Source organism: Saimiri boliviensis, chromosome 11, assembly GCF_048565385.1.
Source record: "Saimiri boliviensis isolate mSaiBol1 chromosome 11, mSaiBol1.pri, whole genome shotgun sequence".
Lineage (NCBI taxonomy): Eukaryota > Metazoa > Chordata > Mammalia > Primates > Cebidae > Saimiri > Saimiri boliviensis.
The window spans coordinates 29,982,950-30,007,814 of record NC_133459.1 but is presented as its reverse complement, the minus strand read 5'-3'; the positions used below and the strand labels follow the sequence as shown (position 1 = coordinate 30,007,814).

General features: G+C 42.2%; 1 protein-coding gene across 3 annotated transcripts in view; it reads right to left on the bottom strand.

The window, feature by feature from the left end:
• The window catches only part of ZCCHC17 (zinc finger CCHC-type containing 17), a 72,663-nt gene that overhangs the window by 42,437 nt on the left and 5,361 nt on the right, over positions 1 to 24,865 (bottom strand). For 2 of the 3 annotated variants that reach the window (XM_003937589.4, XM_010348161.3), the window contains exons 2-3: positions 14,991 to 15,111; positions 6,270 to 6,327 (exon numbers count right to left, since the gene is read on the bottom strand). In XM_003937589.4, coding sequence (XP_003937638.1) covers positions 6,270 to 6,327; positions 14,991 to 15,056 — 124 coding nt within the window. In that variant the 5' untranslated portion in view covers positions 15,057 to 15,111. The remainder of the gene's footprint in view (positions 1 to 6,269; positions 6,328 to 14,990; positions 15,112 to 24,865) is intronic. The other variant, XM_003937590.4, reaches the window with a different exon arrangement.

Genomic DNA, 24,865 nt, shown 5'->3' with positions numbered 1-24,865 from the left:
GGTGGTAGGAAGCTGGCATGTCTGCACCACCCCAAGGCATGCAAACCCAGTCAGGCTGCAATAGTGCCCAGGCTCGGCTTCAACTTTGCTCCAAAATCAGAGCAGGTGCTGGGAGTTGGGAGAGGCCAGGCAGCAGGAGCAGGAAGCCCCAAGAGCACAGGGATGCCTGGGTCTGCAGCCAGGTCTGGGGGACTATAGCTGTACCTGGGAGGGTGGACTACTACCCCACCAACTCAGAAGAGGGCAGGGATCGCACTGTTCTTGGCTCCTGCCAGCTCCATGGAACACACAGCCCTGGCCACATAGCCCCCACTGTGGCTGGTGTCTTTGCAGCAGCCGCTCTAGACAGGCCTCCATTGCCATCAATGGGGTCCTGTTGTGTTGCCCAGGCTGGCCTCAAACTCTTGGCCTTGCCGGGCACGGTGGCTCAAGCCTGTAATCCCAGCACTTTGGGAGGCCGAGGCGGGTGGATCACGACGTCAAGAGATCGAGACCATCCTGGTCAACATGGTGAAACCCCGTCTCTACTAATGGTGCAAAAAATTAGCTGAGCATGGTGGCGCGTGCCTGTAATCCCAGCTACTTGGGAGGCTGAGGCAGGAGAATTGCCTGAACCCAGGAGGCGGAGGTTGCGGTGAGCCGAGATCGCGCCATTGCACTCCAGCCTGGGTAACAAGAGCGAAACTCCGTCTCAAAAAAAAAAAAAAAAAAAAAAAAACAACTCTTGGCCTTAAGTGATCCTCCTGCTTCAGCCTCCCAAGTAGCTGGGATTACAGGTGCATACCACCATTCCCAGCTCATGTCAGTAAATTGAGATGTTTCATTGATTCTAAGATGCACTTTCCCCCTCACTTTAATATCTCTGAAATGGAAATGCTTCTCATAATCAATGATGTTTTACAACTGTTATCAGTAGGGAGCAGTGTGATGGAATTGTGTGAAAACCTTCCATTGCATCTTTCTGTTAAGACAAAACCTAAGTGTGTCTTAGAAATACAGTTATTCTTTTTATCATCTGCATAGTCTACAAAACAGATGCATACAATTTATGTAATTATCTACTTACACTAAATTCTCCAAAGGATTTCGGGATTAAAGGGTAATAAGCACATTAAAAATGTTAATAGGCATTGCAAAGTCTGTGAATTTATGCTCCTGACGGTACATAAAAGTTTTCATTTCCAACACTAGGTATTAAAAGCAATCTTTTAAAATATTTGTTAATCTCAAAGATTTTAGGAGTGTTTTTAAATCATTTTTTTAACGTATTTGATAATTTTGTTGCCCTACGTGAAAAATTTTTGAGATAATTGTACATTTACCTGTACTCACAAAAAATAATACAGAGATCTTACGTACACTTTATCCAGTTTTCTCCATTGATGACATTTTGGAAAACTATAGTACACTATTACAACCAGGATGCTGGCATTGATACCGTAGTATAAGAAATACATATTCGATCTTTGTCCGTAGTTCCGGGCAAGAGTTCCTAAAACCCTTGGAATATTCTCAGTGATAGAAGTATCTTTTGTTATTCATTAAGTCCCTTAATAAGGTGACTATTGGTGGATCCCTAGATAGCTTCAGAAACAGAGAAATCAACGATATGATTAGAGAGGGTTAGAAATTTCAACCCTATCCATTGACTTCTAGGAAGCGGAGAGGGGCTGAAGACTGAGCTCTAACAATGAAGGCCAATAATTTAACCAATTATGCCTATGTAATAGATCCTCCATAGAAACCCCTAAGCAACGTAGTTTAGAGCAGGCGCCCCCAAACTTTTTACAAAGGGGGCCAGTTCACTGTCCCTCAGACCGTTGGAGGGCCACCACATACTGTGCTCCTCTCACTGACCACCAACGAAAGAGGTGCCCCTTCCTGAAGTGCGGCAGGGGGCCAGATAAATGGCCTCAGGGGGCCGCATGCAGCCTGCGGGCCGGGCCGTAGTTTGGGGATGCCTGGTTTAGAGAGTACCCCAACTCCATGGGAACAGAGGCTTTGTACTTGGAACTCTTTGGGTCTCATCCGGTGTATCTCATCTGACTGTTCATTTTTATCCTTTAAAATAAACTAATAGCAACTATAGCATTTTTCTGAGTTCTCTGAGTCATTCTAGCAAATTATCAACCTTGGGCGGGGGGTGCAGGGGGGAACGTGGGAATCCCAAAAATTGCAGCCAAGTGAGACAAAAGTGTAGGTAATCTGAGGATTCAATATGGGGACTGACATCTGAAGTGAGGGCAGTCATGTGGAACTGAGCCCTTAAGTATGTGAAGTATGACACTAACTCTCAGGTAGTCAGTGTCAGAATTGAACTGAATTGTTGGACATCCAGTTGATGTTAGAACTGGAGAATTGGTTAGTGCAGGAAAAAACATCTCAGACAAAATCCATTCGATCTTGTTCAGATTTCCCCAGTTTTACCTGTGTTTATTTGCGTTTGTGCATGTATGTATATGTATTTAGTTCCACTTAATTTTACCACGTGTAGATTTATATATACACTGCCACAATTAAGATACAGAATAGGTCCCTCACCACAAGGAGCCTTCATATTGCCATTTTCTTCCCTTCTTAATCCTTGTCAACTATTAAATAATTTGTTTTCCATTTAGATAATTTTGTCATTTCAAGTATGTTACATAAAAATCTTTGTAAATCATATATTTGATATGGGACTAGTATCCAGAATATATGAGAAACACTTGCCTAATTCAACAATAAAAACAAAAGTAACCCAATTTTTAAAAGGGAAAAGGCAGACATTGTGGCTCACACCTTTAATCCCAGCACTTTGGGAGGCCAAGGAGGGTGGATCACTGGAGGACAGGATATTGGAACCAGTCTGGACAACATAGTGAAACCCAGTCTCTACTAAAAATAAAAAAAATTAGCCAGACATGGTGGTGCATGCCTGTAATCCCAGCTACTCAGGAAGCTGAGGCATGAGAATCTCTTGAACCTGGGAGACAGAGGTTGCAGTGAGCCGAGACTGCACCATTGCACTCCAGCCTGGGCAACAGAGTGAGACTCTGTCTCAAAAAAAGAAAAGGATTTTTTATTAGTCTGTTCTTACACTGCTAATAAAGGCATACAAGACTGGGTAATTTATAAAGAAAAGACATGTAACTGACTCACAGCTCAGCACAGCTGGCAAAGCCTCAAGAAATTTAACGATCATGGGAGGATGGGGAAGCAAGCATGTCCTTTTTTCACAGGGCAGCAGGAAGGAATGAGTGCCCAGCAAATGATGGTTTAATAAAAAATATACATAAAGCCACCATATCTTGTGAGAACTAACTCACTCTCATGAGAACAGAATGGGGGAAACCACCACCATGATTCAATTATCTCTACCTGGTCCCTCCCACAACACGTGGGGATTATGGGAACTAAAATTCAAGACAAGATTTGGGTGGGGACACAGCCAAACCATATCAGATTTGAATAGACATTCCCCCAGAAAAGATATACAAATGGCCAAACATGAAAAGAGGCTTAACATCATCAGCCATTAGGGAAATTAAAACCACAATGAGATGTCCCAGCACATCCATTAGGATGGCCAAACCCAAAAAGATAGTAACAAGTGTTAACAAAGATGTAAATAAAGCAGAACCCTCATACATTGCTGGTGGGACTGTAAAATGGTATGGTCACTTTGGAAAAACAGTTTAGCAGTTCCTCAAAAAGTTGAATACAGAGTTGCCATATGACCCACTAATTCCACTCCTAGGTATATACCCAATGAAAGCAAACATCCACACAAAAATTTGTACACAAATATTTATAGCAACCTTATTCATAATACTAAAGAAGTGGAAACAATCCAAATATCCATCAAATGATGGAATTGCAATTAATTAATTTGGAATGGCAATAAAAAAAGAATGAAGTATATATTACAAAACAGATGAATCTTGAAAATGTGGTTAAGTAAATCAGTCACAAAAAACTACATAGTGCATTATTCCATTTATGAAATGTACAAAATAAGCAAATATACAGAGACAAGGTAGAAAAATGGTTGCCTAAATCTGAGAGCATAGAGAGAATATGGAGTGATGGCTAATGGGTACAGGATTTCTTTTGGGGTGACAACAGTGTTCTCAAAGTAGATTGTGGTGATGGTCGCAAACTCTGAATATACCAAAAAAACCATTGAAGTGTACACTTTAAGCAGGTGAAATGTGTGGTATGTGAATCATATCTCAAGTAAAACATAAGAATGTTATATAAATGGAATCGTTAAATGTATAACCTTTTGAGATTAGCTTTTATCACTCAGCATAATTTCTGGATATTAATCCAGGATGTTGCACGTATCAACATTTTATTCTCATTCCTTCGTATTGTTGAGTAATATCCCATTATATGACTCTACCAGTCTAAGTTACTTTTTTTTTTTTTTTTGAGACGGAGTTTCCCTCTTGTTACCCAGGCTGGAGTGCAATGGCATGATCTCGGCTCACCGCAACCTCCACCTCCTGGGTTCAGGCAATTCTCCTGCCTCAGCCTCCTGAGTAGCTGGGATTACAGGCACGCGTCACCATGCCCCGCTAATTTTTTGTATTTTTAGTAGAGACGGGGTTTCGCCATGTTAGCCAGGATGGTCTTGATCTCCTGACCTTGTGATCCATCCGCCTCAGCCTCCCAAAGTGCTGGGATTACAGGCTTGAGCCACCGCACCCGGCCTTAAGTTACTTTTTATATACTGAGAGTGAGTATCTTTTACTACAGTACCAACTAATATTTTTTCTTCTGTGAGTTGTCTTTTCATATATATATATATTTTTTTTTTTTTGAGACAGAGTTTCGCTCTTGATACCCAGGCTGGAGTGCAATGGCACGATCTTGGCTCAGTGCAACCTCTGCCTCCTGGGTTCAGGCAATTCTCCTGCCTCAGCCTCCTGAGTAGCTGGGATTACAGACACGCGCCACGATTCCCAGCTAATTTTTTGTATTTTTAGTAGAGACGGGGTTTCACCATGTTGACCAGGATGGTCTCGATCTCTTGACCTCGTGATCCACCTGCCTCGGCCTCCCAAAGTGCTGGGATTACAGGCTTGAGCCACCGCGCCCAGCCATCTTTTCATATTCTTGGCACCTTTTCCTAATACCCACTCTCTCATATGTACTACAAATTCTTTTTCCCAACTTAACTCTGCTTACAATGATTTTTGCAATTAAGTTTTTCATTTTTATGTAACAAAATATTATTCTATGTTTTCTTCTAGTACTCTTATGGTTACTTTTTGTACTTTAAAATCTTTAATTAAACCTTAACTTAACTTAATTTAGCATAAGAAGTTAGCAAGCTGAGCTGGGTGTGGTGGCTCACACCTGTATTCCCAGAACTTTGGGAGGCCAAGGTGGGTGGATCACGAGGTCAGGAGTTTGAGACCAGCCTGGCCAATATGGTGAAACCCTGTCTCTATTAAAAATATAAAAAAATTAGACAGGCATGGTGGTGCGTGCCTGTAGCCCCAGCTACTCGAAGGCTGAGGCAGAAGAGTCGCTTCAACCTGGGAAGTGAAGGTACAGTGAGCCAAGATCGTGCCACTGCACTCCAGCCTGGGCAATAGAGCGAAACTCCATCTCAAAAAAAAGAAAAAAAAAAAGAAGTTTTGATCCACCAGCAGTGTGATATAGTAGCAAGATCCAGGGGCTAGAATCAGAAGGACTGGGTTCTAGTCTTGGCTATGCCATTACCTAGCCAAATCACTCTGGGCAAACAACCAGTCTGTGGAACCTGCCTTTTCTGCTTAACAAAGTTTTGGGAAATAAATAAGATTATAGACTTACAACGAGATTCTCAAAAAGTGTTCAATAGATGCCTACTTATGAAGAAAACTTAAAACATTACATATATAATATATATTTGTATCACTTACAATACTATTCCCATTTCATGCACCATCTACTAGAAAATTCAGTGTCAGCCTCAGACAGAGGTAGCTTGCCCTCCCACAAATCCCATGTCTAAAGAAGTCAAGTGATTTGCACAGGGTCACAAGTGAAGTCTAGAAAGAAGCTGGTTTCAGAAGTAAACCCAATTAGCTATACCCCAGTCTTCCCTCTGAGTCAGAGACCACCATTCTTCTGCCCGCTAAAAATGAACTGTCATCTTGTGTTCATATCTATACATTAAAAAGAAATGAACAAAAAACTACTGTCTGAAAAATATAGAGCCTATAATTAGGAGGTGGTAGGGTGATAGCAGAGAGTAGAATCAGAGGGCTGAATTTCAAGTTATAGGCTCCTACCTTGCTTCCGACAGCCTGGGATTTTAATAAAGGCTCCATAGTCTGTCACCATAGCAACCTATAAAGATGGGGGGGAAAATCAATGTCACATAAATGAGAATCTTTCTTCTGTAGCATTTAGCCTAGTCTCCCCAAATTTGTACTTCAAATTGACTGCCTCTGTATGCTATAAAACTGCCTAAAAATGATGCTCCGTCAAACATTCTTTCTGTTTTTTTTTGAAATGTAGACTGACAGGTATGTGTGTACACATTAAAAACACTGGTGAGGCCGGGCGCGGTGGCTCAAGCCTGTAATCCCAGCACTTTGGGAGGCCGAGGCGGGTGGATCACGAGGTCGAGAGATCGAGACCATCCCGGTCAACATAGTGAAACCCCGTCTCTACTAAAAATACAAAAAATTAGCTGGGCATGGTGGCACGTGCCTGTAATCCCAGCTACTCAGGAGGCTGAGGCAGGAGAATTGCCTGAACCCAGGAGGCGGAGGTTGCGGTGAGCCGCGATCGCGCCATTGCACTCCAGCCTGGGTAACAAGAGCGAAACTCTGTCTCAAAAAAAAACAAAAAAAACAAAAAAAAAACACTGGTGAGATTAGAGTGTTGTCACACGGTGTGATGATACTGAGGAATATCCAAATCCTATACCTGGTAAAATCACCAAAGGAGTTTCATGAACAAAGGGAACATATTGATATTACCAAAGGAGTTTCATGAACAAAAGGAATAAAAAGCAAAAAATCAGGTAATAAAGTTATATACTTTATATTAGCTAGGACTGAGGCCTCCAATTCCAATACAGAGCACTATAATAATTTGAGATGGATCATGCAAAGTATAGCTTATACCTGAACTTCAAGTTAATCCAGAGCATACAGTCTGTTATACTTAACTCCAAGTCTGAGTCTTGGGTTTCATCAAAACAACTAGATAAAAAGCCAATACACAGACATCTGACAGAACTTCAAAAGCAGAGAGAAAGAGTCTTTTGCAAAGTTGTCTAAGATGAAGAAGTTAGAGGCTCAATGGGTCTATGTAACAGGCAACCAATATTGGCATTCATGAAGGGTTTAAAAAAAAAAAAAAGGCAACCAACAAATGTTAGTGATGAAATGCCCAGAACCCTTGCCAGATAAATCATCAACCCAGGCTCTAGCTCTCTCTTCCCCCTGTAGCCTATCCCACTGCCCACCTATAGACTGAGGGTAATGTTGTCACTATATAGGGAATTTAACACTAAATTATTATTTGTAAAATATTCAATGTAATCTTATATATATAAATTTTATTCTTTTCAGTGCCTTTTAATTAGCTGCTTTATCTTGAGCACTGTTTCAGCTTCACCATAACTAAAACAAGGGGAGCAAATAAAACAATCCCAACTGCACTGCTATTTACTAATATATATAAAATACTCACTACATGCAAAATACTATTCAAAATGCTTTGCATAATCCTCATGCCACTGTATGGAATTGGTACTATTATTCCCATTCAATAGATGACAAAAAGATGCATAAAGAGATTAAATAACTTATCGGAAGTCCAAAGCTCAATAAGTAGCAGAGCTGGGATTTGGATCCAGAGTCTTAATTACACTAGAGCTGCTCATGAGTTCCCTTTAACTATAAAATTCTAACAGCCAAAAGCAATGTGGTATCTGATATCCTATCTGTTCCTAGCAACAATCCTAGAAATCATATACAGTACGTTCCTATGCTGCAAATGAAGTGGAATAGTATAGGTGTATCTGGGTGCTGTGCCACAAGCCCGTAGTCCCAGCTACTCCAGAGGCTGAAGCTGGAGGATGGTTTGACCCCAGGAGTCGAGTCCAGCCTGGATAACGTAGCAAGACCCCAGCCCTAAAAAAGCTTTTAGAAAATAAAAGACAAAATAACAGTATAGGTATATAAAGTGCACAGGCTTTGGAGTGAAAGATGTGGCTTCTAATCCTAGCTCTGCCATTTCCTACCTGTGGGATCTTGCACACAATTTGCCTTTCAAGGCCTAAGTTCCCATTTGCTCTCACTTTGCTGCTGCAGGTAACACATGATGTACATAAATCATACAACATACATAAATGGCACATAATGGACATTCAACAAAGTGTAGCTTTTCAATCATTTACAGTCTAAGACACTGAAGCACAAAGAGATTAGTGACTGGCAGGAAGTCACACTACTACTTAAGAGTTAGGGAGGCCAGGCATGGTGGCTCATTCCTGTAATCCTAGCACTTTGGGAGGCCGAGGTGGGTGGATCACCTGAGGTCAGGAGTTTGAGACCAGCCTGGCCAACATGGTGAAACCCCATCTCTACAAAAAACAGAAAATGAGCTGGGCATGGTGGTGCATGCCTGCTATTTGGGTAGCTGAGACACGAGAATCGTTTGAACCCAGGAGGTAGCGGTTGCAATGAGCTGAGATCCTGCCACTGTGCTCCAGCCTGGGTGAGAGCAAGACTCTGTCAATAAATATACAAATCTGGAAGTTAGAGCCCAAATCACCTTGCTGCTGTAAATTAAGACAACCTCACTTTTCAATCCTGAAGCTCCAGTATCACATTATGCTTTTTAGAGGTAATATAACAGATCGTAATTTGGCCTCTCCCAAAAGGAAAGGTTAGTATGTTCCAGAATGGATGCATGCAACTGTTCAGGCATTGTTGCCTATTTCTAGCACCAGGTGTTTTCATCACTGTGTCTCTCAGGGTACAGTCACACCTGCCACAGATGATCACGCAGTCTGCCTGGTGTCCCAAAGATAATTAGTCAAATAGCTCAGGGGAAAAAATTCAGTAACTATCTCGACTGAAGTCATAAGAGCTTGGGTAAAATAAATTTCCCATTTTCAGATTATAGGTGGCAACTGGCCTTGAAACTTGTTATCACCATAATGTAAATGAAGAATTTGAGGCTCAGAGGCATAAGTTACTTGTCAAAAGTCACAAAGTTAGATAGTAGCACAGCCAAATATCACACAGACTTTTTTTTTTTTACTTCGAGTCCAGCGCTATTTCTACCTTACCAAAATGAATCTCCCCTCAGCATTTCTTTGGCTGTTGCAAGCCTAAGCCAAATCCCAAGTCTCACTGCTATGCCTGTACCCGCTATCGTGTATTAGAATAATGCACTCTGCTACCAACATCCTTCTCAGAAGATGAGAGGATGAATATTAGCTTCTGAGCAATTTAATTACTGGGTCCCAAATCCCTGCTGAGTCCACCAAGAGAAGTGCTGGGACATGAGCTGAAACACCACCTTCTTCAAGGACAACTCGTCCTATGAGGCTTGGGCTCCATTTTATTCCCACATTTACTAAGCACCTACTTACTATGTGCAAGATACCACGTCAGATACTGTGAAATAAAGACAGCTTTAAAAAAGGGATGCCCAGATTATTTTAAATAAATTTGAAGTGGTTACCAAGACATATGAGACAATCATGGCCTCTGCTCTACAGTAACTCACAATCTAGTAGTGGAGTGAGACACATACAAGTAATAATAAGACAGACCAGGATAAATTCTGTAATAGAGTTGTACCAACAAATGACCACAGCGCCACTAGATTTACCATCTATATTTCTCCTATAACTCAATTCAGTCAAAAGGATTCTCTTGGCAGGGTGTGGTGGCTCATACCTATAATCCCAGCACTTCGGGAAGCCAAGGCAGACGGATCACTTGAGGTCAGGAGTTTGAGACCAGCCTGGCCAAAATGGTGAAACCCCATCTTTACTAAAAATACTTAACTTTTGAAAAGAGTCTCCTTATCTATTAAATAGGGTTAACAATTTCTTTGGAGAGATTCAATAACAGAATGTGTGGAAGTACTAACAAAGATTAGGCTTACACATTTTTTTTTAGTTTTAATGTGATTCCTCTTCTTTGTAAATATTGAGTACTCGTTAAACGTTCATTTGATGAATATTCTGAAAAGTTCCTTCTTTCCAGTTTATATTTCTCTTTCCCTAACTCCATGTCACTTCTAAACCATCCCTTTTCAAATCGTGCTACGGAAATAGTAATTTAGAACCATAAAGTTCTCTCTGAAAATTCCTAAAGACCATCCTTCCTTGATAGTAATATATAAAACCTACACTAATTCAAGCTCCATCTCATATAAGAAAAAACAGTAGGTTAGGATCCACTTTAGAAATCTGAGTCATTCTGTGGAGGACAGAGTGTTCTTCCCTTTCTTTGGTGCAGCACTTGATCAGTGAGGGCTCCATGATCAGAAAAATCAGTTTCACCTCCAGTGCTACACTTCCTTCTTCTGAGCTCTGGTACCTTACTAACCTTTGGGAATACCATGAACCATAAAGAAAAAGGATAGAGGCTTTGAAGAGCAGAGCTGTTTGCTATTGTTAAAATGTTATTATCCTTTGTATCTTGACTGTTACATTACAAGTTGAGATCAACAGAAGTCAGGAACCACAATTATCTATAACTGACTGATAGTCACAAAGTCTGTCCTCAAAGGCGTCACATTATTGGGAGGTAAAACTTTTGTCAACCATAAAAAGCAAGTATGAATGCAAAGTATGAATATCAAGTATGAATGATAACATTAAAATACTACAGGTTCAGGCTGGGTATGGTGGTTCATGCCTGATCTCAGCATTTTGAGAGGCTTAGGCGGGCAGATCACTTGAGCTCAGGAGCTCGAGACCAGCCTGGGCAACACAGTGAGACTTTGTCTCTACAGAAAAATTAGCCAGATGTGGTGGTGTGCGCCTGTAGTCCCAGCTACCTGGGAGGCTGAGTGAGATGATCACTTAAAACCCAAGAGGTGGAGGTTGCAGTAAGCCAAGGTCACACTATTGCTGTTCAGCCTGGGCAACAAAGTCAGACCTTGTCTTTAAAAAAAAAAAAAAAAAGGCCTGTGCAGTGGCTCACACCTGTAAACCCAGCACTTTGGAAGGCTAAGGTGGGTGGATCACCTGAGTTCAGGAGTTTGAGACTACCCTGGCCAACATGGTGAAACCCTGTCTCTACTAAAAATACAAAAATTAATTGGGTGTGGTGGCAGGTGCCTGTAATCCTAGCTACTTAGGAGGCTGAGGAAGGAGAATCACTTAAACCTGGGAGGCAATGAGCCGAGATCATGCCATTGCACTCCAGCCTGGGCGACAAGAGCAAAACTCCAATTCAAAAAAAAAAGAAAAGAAAAGAAACATGTTCTCATAAGACACTGGGAACAATTTTTTGGCTTTAGTTTCACTTAAAGAGGAAGGAGCCAACGTTAATTAATTCCTACTATGGGTCAGGCATCGTATTTTTATAGATGATAGCTTATTTAACCATCACAGTAATTCTATGAAAGAGAATTACTGTGAATAAATGGAATCTCCATTTAACAAATAAGAAAAACTAAGGCTCAAAGAGCTTAAGTGACAGCCTAAAGGCTCATATAGTAAGTAAAAGAGCTGAGACTAGAATCCTGACTTTGTCTGGTTCCAAAGCCTCTGCTCTTGAAACAAATATAATGCCTTCTCTACCAAAGGTTGATAATTCATTCTGTCAACAAAAATGTATCAAGCACTTACTATTTTCTACCCATCCACCTAAGACTGAGATATACAACAAAACAGACAGAACTCTGCCCTCATGGAGCTTAGTGTGTTGTGAGGAAGATAGACATTAAACAAGTATACAATTAAAACACAGCGTGAAATCTATAGGATGGGTAAAAAAAATCTCTGAGGAGACAACATTAAGGCTGAGACCTAAAGCACTGAAGACAAGATGATGGGAAAGTGGGTAGTTAAAAGGAAGAGTGACTTAGTTAGTCTGTTTGTGCTGCTACAACAAAATACCATAGAAATTTATTTTTCACAGTTCTGGAGGCTGGGAAGTTCAAGATCAAGGTGCCAGCAGATTCTGTGTCTTATAAGGGATCCCTCTCTACTTCCAAGATAGTGCCTTGTTCTTGTGTCCTTTGGAGGTGACGAATGCTATGTCTTCACGTGGCAGAAGGAACGGAGGGGTCAGGCAGCTCTCTGTAGCCTCTTTTATAAGGGCATTGATCACATTTACAAAGGCAGAGCACCTTCATGACTTAATCACTTCCCAAGTGATTAATATCTTTTTTTTTTTTTTTTTTTGAAACGGAGTTTCGCTCTTGTTACCCAGGCTGGAGTGCAATGGTGCGATCTCAGCTCACCGCAACCTCCGCCTCCTGGGTTCAGGCAATTCTCCTGCCTCAGCCTCCTGAGTAGCTGGGATTACAGGCACATGCCACCATGCCCAGCTAATTTTTTGTATTTTTAGTAGAGACGGGGTTTCACCATGTTGACCAGGATGGTCTCGATCTCTCGACCTCGTGATCCACCCGCCTCGGCCTCCCAAAGTGCTGGGATTACAGGCTTGAGCCACCGCGCCTGGCCGTGATTAATATCTTTTAATACCATTTCTTAATATCCCCACATTGGGGATTAAAGTTCAACATGAACTTTGGTATTTCTTTAATATTCACTTTGAAGCCTAAACCACAATTCAATGTCATCAAGAGATGAGGCCTTTAGGCTCTGCCCTCATGAATGAATCAGTGCCTCATAAAGGGGCTCGAAAGGGTGAGTTCACTCCTCCTGTTCCTTCTGTCATGAGGACACACCATTTCTTCCCTCCAGAGGATGCAGCAGAAAGGTGCCATCTTGGAAACAGAGAGTAGTCTTCACCAGACACCAGATCTACTGACAACTTGATTTTAGATTTCCCAGCCTCCAGAACTGTAAGAAATAAATTTCTGTTCTTTATAAATTACCCAATCTCAGGTATTTTGTTATAGCAGCACAGACAGACTAAAAAAACCCAGCGTCTACAAAAATCCTAAAGAGACACCAAGAACTCAAGACTGTTCATAGCTCTTAAGGAGGCCAGTTGTCTTGACTACGAACAGGGTAGAATAAACAACATTGTGCCGGGCACGGTGGCTCAAGCCTGTAATCCCAGCACTTTGGGAGGCCGAGGCGGGTGGATCACAAGGTCGAGAGATCGAGACCATCCTGGTCAACATGGTGAAACCCCGTCTCTACTAAAAATACAAAAAATTAGCTGGGCATGGTGGCACGTGCCTGTAATCCCAGCTACTCAGGAGGCCGAGGCAGGAGAATTGCTTGAACCCAGGAGGCGGAGGTTGCAGTGAGCTGAGATCGTGCCATTGCACTCCAGCCTGGGTAACAAGGGCGAAACTCCGTCTCAAAAAAAAAAAAAAAAAAAAAAAGAATAAACAACATTGTGAGAGCAAGCAGAGGCCAACTTGTGGAAGGTCCATGAAAATGAGTTTGTATTCAATTGTAATGAGAAGCTTCTGAAGAGTTGTGAGAAAGCAACATGTCCAACCTACTTTAAAAATTTTATTTTAGGCCAGGCACGGTGGCTCAAGCCTGTAATCCCAGCACTTTGGGAGGCTGAGGAGGGTGGATCATGAGGTCGAGAGATCGAGACCATCCTGGTCAACATGGTGAAACCCTGTCTCTACTAAAAATGCAAAAATTAGCTGGGCATGGTGGCACGTGTCTGTAATCCCAGGTACTCAGGAGGCTGAGGCAGGAGAATTGCCTGAACCCAGGAGGCGGAGGTTGCGGTGAGCCGAGATGGCACCATTGCACTCCAGCCTGGATAACAAGAGCAAAACTCCGTCTAAGAAATAAATAGATAAATAAAATTTTATTTTAGGCCAGGCACAGTGACTAATGCCTGTAACTCCAGGACTTTGGGAGGCTGAAGTGGGAGTATTACTTAAGCCCAGAAGTTTGAGACCAGCCTGGGCAGTATAGTGAGATCCCATCTCAATTTTTTATAAATAATTTTTTAAAAAACAATAGTCTTATGCTAGTTGCAATGTGAACAACAGACTTGAGAGGAGCTACAAGGAGGCAGGGATCCCAGTAAACACCAGGCAAGAATCGAGAGTTTTAATAGGGTGCCAAGGGGATAAAGAAGTACACAGACAAGAGATATAATTAGAACTAGCAAACAGACTGGAGTGGGACGGAAAATCAAAATCAAATCAAAAGAGAAATCAAGAATGATGGTCAGATGTGTAGTCTGGGAACCTACAGGATAATGGTTCTATTCGTTGAGGTGAAAAAAAATCTAGAAGAGAACCAAATAGTTGAGTGTCTCAGTACGTTTTGTGTTACTACAACAGAATACTAGAGACTGGATAATTTATAAAGAAATGAAATTTATTTGGCTCATAGTTCTGGAGGCTGGGAAGTCCAAGAGCAAAGTGCCAGCAACTGGCAAGAATCTCCTTGTTATGTCATCCCATGGTGGAAGGTAAGAGAGTAAGGAGAGAAAGAGATCAAACTCACAGCCTCAAGCCCTTCAATAACTGGCATTAATCCATTCAGGAAGTCGGAGCCCTCATGACCTAAATACCTCCTACTAGGCCCTACACCTCCCAACATTGATGCAGTGGGGATTAAGTTTCCAAAACATGCTTTTTAGGGGACATGTTCAAACCACAGCAGTGAAAAAACAAATTCAGTTTAAAACATAAATTAGAAATGCTGATATTCCAATGATGATGTCAACTATGCACTTAAATATCTGGAGCTTAGAGAAGGCACATGTGATTGCCAGATATTCTACTGGCCCTTCCCATTTAAGCTGTAATGCTCGAGACAGACTTAAGTGGACAGGAACATCAAACCCAGTTGTCACCCTCAGTCTATTCTTAACATAAATGGTAGGCTTTCAAAGCACAAAAGAATATACCTCTCCTTGGAAAATAGTGTAGAGAGCAGGCAAGTTTTCCATGGTCTCGGGCCTTCCTGAATTCATCTTTAATATTCTATGGCTCCTCCATTTCTCTTCTATTAAAGCTAATAAAAGTGTCCTGTCATAAAGAAATTAGACACCAATTAGAGAGATACCTGTGTTAAAAAAATGAATACACAGACAATTCACAGCTATTTCTATGGAATACCACTAGATTTAACATAGTACACTTTTATCCAAATATCTTGTTTATTCTAATTGTGAGGAGTTTGGGAAATCTTGAACCTATTTCTTAACAATCTGTTACTTACCCAAGGCCATTAGACTACTAATTTTGTTGTGTGTGATTTTTGGTTTTTTAAATTGCCTTTTTTTTTTTTGGCCAGGGGAAGAATTCTGGTGGGTGGTGGGAAAAGAAGGTAAGTTTGACTGGATCTCAAAAAAATGGAATAACAGTAATAAAAACTAACATTAATGGAGTACATACTATGTCCAGGCACTGTGCTAAACACTAGACATGCAATCTCATTTAATTCTCAAAACTCAGGCCAGGTACAGTGGCTCACACCTGTAATCCCAGCACTGTGGGAGGCTGTGGTGGGCAGATCACCTGAAGTCAGGAGTTCCAGACCAACCTAGCCAGCATGGGACAACCCCGTCTCTATGAAAAATAACAAAAATTAGCAAGGTGTGGTGGCAGGCATCTGTAGTCCCAGCTACTAGGAAGGCAGAGGCAGAAGAATCGCTTGAACCTGGGAGGCAGAGGTTGCTTTGAGTTGAGATTACACCACCATACCCCAGCCTGGAGAACAGAACAAACTCCATCACAAAACAAATTCTCAAAACTCTTAAAATGTGGGATTATACAGATGAGAAAACAAAGGCTTCCAGAAGTCAAATCACTAAGCATGTCAAAATGCCAGGAAATGGGGGGGTCAAACTGGCTAACTCCAGAGTCCATTCTCTTTTTTTATTTTTATCTTTTTGTTTTTTATTTGTTTGTTTGTTTCAGAGTCCATTCTCATGACTACTATGCTAGGTGTTATATCTGAAGTGACCGCCGGGCATAGTGGCTCACGTCTGTAATCCCAGCACTTTGGGAGGCTGAGGTGGGCGGACCATGAGGTCAAGAGATCGAGATCATCCTGGCCAACATGGTGAAATCCCATCTCTACTAAAAAATGCTGGGCATGGTGGCATGTGCCTGTAGTCCCAGCTACTCAGGAGGCAGAGGCAGGAGAACTGCTTGAACCCAGAAAGTGGAGGTTGTAGTGAGCCAAGATCACGCCACTGTACTCCAGCCTGGCGCCTGGCGACAGAATGAGACTCTGTCTCAAAAAAAAAAAAAAAAAAAAAAAAAAAAATCTGAAGTGATTTCAAAGAGAGAAGGGCATACATTTTTTTTCTTAATAACATTAAAACACACATACAAACTGTAAAAGTTCAGATAATATATTAATAATGAAGAAAATAAAATCATCTAATTCAATTTATAGTCTTAGTTTTTTTAATATGTAGAAGTGGTTTGTTAATGGGATCATGAAATCATTAACATTTTCTTAATATACTATAGCAATTCATATGCATATACAACTTTTTTTTAACACCTATCTAAGAAACCATTGTTGGATGTACGAAATTCATTTAACTATTTCCAAATTATGTGAAAATGCAGATTGCAATTCAGTAGGTCTGTGCTACCCAAGATAATGCATTTTCAACCAGCTCCTAGGTGATGCTGATGCTGCCTAAGTAGCGAAACTTACAGCTTCGGATACTTACCTTAGAGATAATATTGCTCAGCCTCCTGATTTTAAACAGAGAGGAAACCAGCAATCTAGTGGCTCTTAAACATGCCTCTTCATTCTGTTGGATAAATCACTGCCAAGATAAACCTAATGGCACTATCCTCAGTTCTCTTTCCTCCCAATTACACTTGATACCAGTAAGACCTGAAATTATTTTTGTTTTCATAGGCAAATATCTCCTTCTCTTCTCAACCTCTACTGCTTCCTTTCACTTTCAGAGGATGACTTGATGTCCTGCTTTTGGCAAGTATTCCTAGTTTACAATGACCATCCATTAAGTAGACAGCTTCACTTGAAACAGAAATGAAAGAAAATCCTCTCAGGATATCCAAACCCTTGTTCTAGTATCATCCCATAACTCAGGAGCATCCCTGTCCTCAAGTTCCAAAAGATAATCCTGTATTATAAGGATACTTATAAACTTGCCCTTTTCTGCTTAGGTCAGCCCAAGTGTCTTTTTATTACTTTACTAAAAGTACATAGAGAGGGCCGGGCACGGTGGCTCAAGCCTGTAATCCCAGCACTTTGGGAGGCCAAGGAGGGTGGATCACGAGGTCAAGAGATCAAGACCATCCTGGTCAACATGGTGAAACCCAGTCTCTACTAAAAATACAAAAAATTAGCTGGGCATGGTGGCGCGTGCCTGTAATGCCAGCTACTCAGGAGGCTGAGGCAGGAGAATTGCCTGAACCCAGGAGGCAGAGGTTGCGGTGAGCCAAGACCGTGCCATTGCACTCCAGCCTGGGTAACAAGAGCGAAACACTGTCTCAAAAAAAAAAAAAAGTACATAGAGAGAATACAGGGAGATTTGTCAGTTCTTGAGAAATAGCTCATGAACAGTTTCAAGTTTTACATCCTGGCTAAATCCTGCCTCTTCCATTTCATAGCAATACAATCTCATCTCTAGCTGTCCTTTCCCTCTGTCTAGTATCCCTCACCTCACATGCTAGAACAGGAGTTACTAATCGATCAGGTTCTATCAGGAGACTTTTATTAACCCTGCAACACTTGAAACATATTAGTGAGGTAAAAAATCCATAGGGGCAGCTGAAATATCTAAATTAACTTCAAACATTGTAATCTATCACCTGTTCCTCTACACAAAGGTCATAGGCTGGGCGCGGTGGCTCACATCTGTAATCCTAGCACTTTGGGAGGCCAAGGTAGGCTGATGACCTAAGGTCAGGAATTCAAGACCAGACTGGCCAACATGGTGAAACCTCATCTCTACTAAGAATACAAAAATTAGCCAGGTGAGGTGGTGGATGCCTGTAAACCCTGCTACTCGGGAGGCTGAGGCAGGAGAATCACCTGAATCTGGAAGGCAGAGTTTGCAGTGAGCCAAGATCAGGCCACTGCAGTCCAGCCTGAGCGACAGAGTGAGACTCCGTCTCAGAAAAAAAGGTCATATAAGGAACTTACATTGTTCCTTACAGAGCTCTGCTGTGATAGGCATATAAAAGTTTAAAGCTTTTGGATTCGCACCTCCTGTAGAACAGTAGCCTATGAAACCGCATCCAATTCTTCAAGAAGGAAACTGGGGCCAGATGCAGTAGCTCACGACTGTAATCCCAGCACTCTGGGAAACTAAGGCAGGAGAATCACTTCAGGCCAGGAGTTCGACTAGCGGCAACACAGCAAGACTTTATCTCCACTTAAAAAATAAATAAGCCAAGTGTGGTGACACCAAAATATAGTTCCAGCTACTTGGGAGGCTGAAGCAAGAGGATTGCTTAAGTCAAGGACATCAAGGCTGCAATGAGCTATGATCATGCCCCTGTACTCCAGCCTGGGCGACACAGTGAGACCTTGTCTCAAAAAAAGAGGGATGCATTTTTGAGGGAAAGCCTGAAATATAACAGTACAGTAATCCCCCCATCCACAGTTGCACTTTCCACAACTGCAACTATTCAACAGTCCATCATGGTCCAAACACACCAAATGTAAAATTCTAGAAAGAAACAATTCATAAGTTTAAAACTGTAATGTTGTTCTTTTTTTTTTTTTTTTTTTTTTTTTTGAGACGGAGTTTCACTCTTGTTACCCAGGCTGGAGTGCAATGGCACGATCTCGGCTCACCGCAACCTCTGCCTCCTGGGTTCAGGCAATTCTCCTGCCTCAGCCTTCTGAGTAGCTGAGATTACAGGTACGTGCCACCATGCCCAGCTAATTTTTTGTATTTTTAGTAGAGACGGGGTTTCACCATGTTGACCAGGATGGTCTCGATCTCTCGACCTCGTGATCCACCCGCCTCGGCCTCCCAAAGTGCTGGGATTACAGGCTTGAGCCACCGCGCCCGGCTTATGTTGTTCTTATTAGTGTGATGAAATCATGTGCCCTCCCAATCTGTTCCATCTGGGATGTGAATCATCTGCTTTGTCCAGCATATCCATCCTGTACACACTAGTCACTTAGTGTATACTAAGTGCTCAGTAGCCATGTAGTAGCCATCTTGGTTATCAGACTGACTGTTGAAGTATCTCTGCGTTCAAATAATCCTTTCTTTACTTAATAATGGCCACAAGGCATGAGTAGTAATGCTGGCAATTTCAGTATGCCAACGAGAAGCTGTAAAGTGCTTCCTTTAAGTGAAAAGGTGAAAGTTCTCAACTTAAGGGGAAAAAGAAATTATATGTCTAGGTTGCTAAGATCTATGCTAAGAATGAATCTTCAATGTCTGAAATTGTGAGGAAGAAAAAAATTCATGTTAGTTTTGCCGTTGCACCTCAAACTGCTAACATTATAGCCACAGTGCATTATAAGTGCTCAGTTAAGATGGAAAAGGGATTAAATTTGTAAGTAGAAAATACAAACAGAAACATCTCCAATTGATAGCAACTGGGTTCAGCAGTAGCCACAGTTTTAGGGATCCACTGGAGATCTTGAAATATATCCCCATGGACAAGGGGATACAACTATAACAGATTTACAATTTCAGCAAAGTAAATGGTTGTCATTTTTTAAACATGGAATATAAAACTTTTTTTCAAATTCTGTAGAAACCTAGGGTTCTACTGTGGTTACTCAGAGACACCTTAGTTAATTTTTATTTATTTATTTATTTATTTATTTATTTATTGAGACGGAGTTTCGCTCTTCTTACCCAGGCTGGAGTGCAAATGGCGCGATCTCGGCTCACCGCAACCTCCGCCTCCTGGGTTCAGGCAATTCTCCTGCCTCAGCCTCCTGAGTAGCTGGGATTATAGGTATGCGCCACCATGCCCAGCTAATTTTTTGTATTTTTAGTAGAGACGGGGTTTCACTATGTTGACCAGGATGGTCTCGATCTCTTGACCTCGTGATCCACCCGCCTCAGCCTCCCAAAGTGCTGGGATTACAGGCGTGAGCCACCGCGCCCAGCTAATTTATATTTATTTTTAAAAAGTTAACTTCCAGGTCAGTCATAGCAGCTCATGCCTGCAATCCCAGCACTTTGGAAGGCTAAGGTGGAAGGAATGCTTGAGCCCAGAAATTCGAGACCAGCCTGGGAAACACAGTGACATCCCACCGCCACAAAATATTTAAAAAGAAAAGAAAATTATGGCTGGGTGTGGTGGCTCATGCTTGTAATCTCAGCACTTTGGAAGGCCAAGGTAGGTGAAAGTGTTTGAGGTCAGGAGTTTGAGACCAGCCTGGACAACATGGTGAAACCGTATCTGTACTAAAAATACAAAAAATAAAATAAAATAAATTAACTGGGCATGGTGGCACATGCCTGTAGTCTCAGGTACTCAGGAGGCTGAGGCAGGAGGATCACTTCAGCCCAAGAGATGAAGGGTGCATTTAGCCTTGATCATACTACTGTACTCCAGCCTGGACAACAAAATGAGACCCTGTCTCAAAAACAAAAAAGTCAACTCTGAAATATCTAGGTCACCACAAGCTCCAAGACCCATGAGGCTACCTCTAAGTCAACCAGCCAGAGGTGAGCCTCTATACCAAAGGCTGGAGGAGTAGAACCCCCAAAGAAGCCAGAGCTGGGGAAAGTCCCACTCAGAGCAGTTGGGTAGGAGCCTCTCCTCAGTACAGTAATTAGGCAAAGGTCAATTATTACTGATTCACACTTAATCTCCCAGCCATATTATGGTGGGCCACAGTGACAAAGGGGAGTGGGTGAGAATTACTGGAAGGGTGCCTACTGTAACAATGTATTCTGCTTTGATCCAGTTTACACACTAAAATTCTGTCTAAGATTTCACTCAGAAAAAAAGTGTTCTGCTACTTTTAAAGAGTATATAGGGCTGGGTGTGGCAGCTCATGCCTGTAATCCCAGTACTTTGGGAGGCCAAGGCAGGTGGATCATTTGAGGTAATGAGTTCAAGTCCAGCCTGACCAACATGGAGAAATCCCATCTACACTAAAAACAGAAAAAATTAGCCAGGTGTGGCTCATGCCTGTAATCCCAGCTACTCGGGAGGCTGAGACAGAAGAATTGCTTGAACCCGGGAGGTAGAGGTTGTAAGCCAAGATCATGCCATTACACTCCAGCCTGGGCAACAAAAGCGACACTCCTTCTCAAAAAAAGAAAAAAAAGAAAGAGTATTTAAGGCCAGGTGTGGTGGCTCACGGCTGTAAACTCCACACTTTGGGAGGCCAAGGAGGGTGGATCACCTGAGGTCAGGAGTTCAAGACCAGCCTGGCCAACATGGCAAAACCCCATCTCTACTAAAAATACAAAAATTAGCCAGCCATGGTAGCAGGTGCCTGTAATCCCAGCTACTCGGGAGGCTGAGGCAGGAGAATTGCTTGAACCAGGAGGTGGAGGTTGCAGTGAGCAGGGATCATGCCATTGAACTCCAGCCTGGGAGACAAGAATGAAACTTAGTCTCAAAATAAATAAATAAATAAATAAATAAATTAATTAAATAAAGAGTTGAGCCAGGCATGGTGGCTCACACCTGTAATACCAGCACTTTGGGAGGCCAAAGCGGGTGGATCACTTGAGGCCAGAAGTTCGAGAACAGCCTGGGCAACAAGGTGAAACTCCGCCTCTACTAAAAATTTAGAAATTAGCCGGGCATTATGGTGAGCATCTGTAATCCCAGCTACTCAGGAGGCTGAGGCAGAAGAATTGCTTGAACCTAGGAGATGGAGGTTGCAGTGAGCCAAGATCGTGCCACTGCACTCTACCATGGGCAACAGTCTCTGTCTCAGAAAGAAAAATAAAAAAAAAAAGAACATATAACATTAAGATAAATACAGTCAGACAGGACCACATTCATACACTTAAAAGATCCAGTAAATTGACAAGGATTGAGGTCTGCCATTTGGAGTTGCCTTGCAATACTTCTGAATGCAGAACAAAGCATTTTGCTCGAATGTTTTAAACAACTGTGTTATGTAAGGAAGCAACAGGGACCAATTACTAGCCACTCTCTTTCCAAAACAAGGGGCAGAGCAAGGAAAGTATGTGATGGAAGTAAAGGGTACAGCAGAAGAAATGGTGGCCCAGAGTGAGGTCAGAGTCTATATTGGGTGAGGAAGGAATCTACAAAGAGGACTGCAATACAGGGAAGAGCAGAGTGATGAGGGCACACATTGGAGCATCCCAGAATGGGTAGTCAGAGCTCCAGTATCAAAAGGTGGGGCCCGAGGATCAAAGAAGTAATACAATGTTAGTTTCATAATTTTAGTAATTACACTGACTATAGAGGAGAATAAAAATAAAAATAAACGAGGAGAATGTCCTTGTTTGTAAGAAAACTAGTTTTCAGGGCCATTGGAGCGTTGGGTCAACAATTTAACTCAAATAATTCAGAAAAATGTTTTGTGTACATTGCACAAGATTGTTTCAAAAAAATTTTTAAAGTACACATGCAACTAGGAAGAAAACCCTACACATCCTGTCCTCCCATCCCTCAAGCAATAAAAAGTTTAAAGAACAATATTAAATTGGCCAGACACTTTATAGCCTTTTTGGAACCTCATTTAATGTGTCACCTTACTGATCTTGTCAAGATTTTTGTTACTGTTTGGATTTAGATTTTTTTGTTACTTAGGAGTACTAATTGACAAGAACCCTAAAGAATTTGAAGGAATTTTAATTTATCTTTAATCTGTGCTGGAATTGAGAGCAAAGCAAGCTAATTAAAAATAGTAGGATATGAACAGAGACAGAATAATGACTCCAGAGCCTGCACTGTTTTTGTTTTTGGTTTCAAGGCAGGGTCTTGCTCTCTTGCCCAGGCCAAAGTGCAATGATCCAATCATGGCTCCCTGAAGCCTTGACCTCCTGGGCTCAAGCGATCCTCCCATGTCAGCCTCCCAAATAGATGAGACAGAAACATACCAAAGAGCTTGGCTAATTTTTTCTCTTTTTTTGGTAGAGACTGGGTCTCATTATGTTACTCAATCTGGTCTTGAACTCATGAGCTCAAGAAATCCTCCTACCTTAGCCTCCCAAAGTCCTGATATTACGGGCATGAGCCACGGCACCCAGCCAAGAGCCTGCATTCTTTTTTTTTTTTTTTTTTGAGACGAAGTTTCGCTCTCATTACCCAGGCTGGAGTGCAATGGCGCGATCTCGGCTCACCGCAACCTCCGCCTCCTGGGTTCAGGCAATTCTCCTGCCTCAGCCTCCTGAGTAGCTGGGATTACAGGCACGTGCCACCATGCCCAGCTAATTTTTTATATTTTTAGTAGAGACAGGGTTTCACCATGTTGACCAGGATGGTCTCGATCTCTTGACCTCGTGATCCACCCGCCTCGGCCTCCCAAAGTGCTGGGATTACAGGCTTGAGCCACCGCGCCCGGCCAAGAGCCTGCATTCTTAAGCACTATACCTCAAAAAGAATTTACAATCTAGGCCAGGCGCGGTGGCTCACGCCTGTAATCCCAGCACTTTGGGAGGCCAAAGCGGGCGGAACACAAGGTCAAACGATCAATACTACCAAGGCCAACATGGTGAAACCCCATCTCTACCAAAAAAAAATATATATATATATTAGCTGAGCATGGTGGCACATGCCTGTAGTCCCAGCTACTCAGGAGGCCAAGGTAGGAGAATTGCTTGAACCCAGGAGGCAGAGGCTGTAGTCAGCTGAGATTGTGGCACTGCACTGCAGCCTAAATGACAGAGCAAGACTCCATCTAAAAACAAAAGTGGGGGAGGGGGGATTCACAATGTAATATGGTTTGGCTCTGTGTCCTCACTCAAATTTTTTTTTTTTTTTTTTAAGACAGGGTTTCCCCATGTTGGTCAGGCCGGTCTTGAACTCCTCACCTCAGGTGATCCGCCCGCCTTGGCCTCCAAAGTGCTTGGATTACAGGCGTGAGCCACCACGCCCAAATTTTATTTTGAATTGTAATCCTCAGGTATTGGGGGAAGAGACCTGGTGGGAGGTAATTGGATCACGGGGTTTCATCTTGAATTGCAATCTCCACGTGTTGGGGGAGGGACTTGGTGGGAGGTTATTGGATCATGGTGCTTTCCCCCAGGCTGTTCTCATTATAGTGAGGGAGTTCTCACAAGATCTGATGGTTTAAATGTGGCAGTTTCCCTTGCTCTCTCTCTCTCTCCTGCCACCATATAAAATGTGTCTTGCTTCCCCTTCACCTTCAGTCATGAGTTGTAAGTTTCCTGAGGACTCCCCAGCCATTCAGAACTGTGAGTCAATTAAACCTCTTTCCTTTATAATTATCCAGTCCAGGCAGTTCTTTATACACAGTCTAAATCTAAATTTTGTAGTGTATCACTCTAACACTAACTGGGTCCCAACATTAAAGGAATCAATATGGAGTAATCTGAAGGATATCATTCATGGAAGAGGCTAGAATGAGCAAGGTCTGGATCCATTCATTTGAACATGAAACCAAGGACCATTTCTTATTCAATTTTGTGTTCCTGGTGCCTGGTATATTCAGTTTTTTTTGAATGAGTGAACTGAGTCTTACTATATGTCAATGCCAAGCACAGGTAGAGAAAGAAGGGGGAATGCATTCTGGTCTAAAGGAGCCGAGTCCCATTTAATATGTTGGACAGGTCAACAGATGGGACACTTGTTTTTTTTTTCCCAGACGGAGTCTCGCTTTGTCACCAAGGCTGGAGTGCAGTGGGGTGATCTT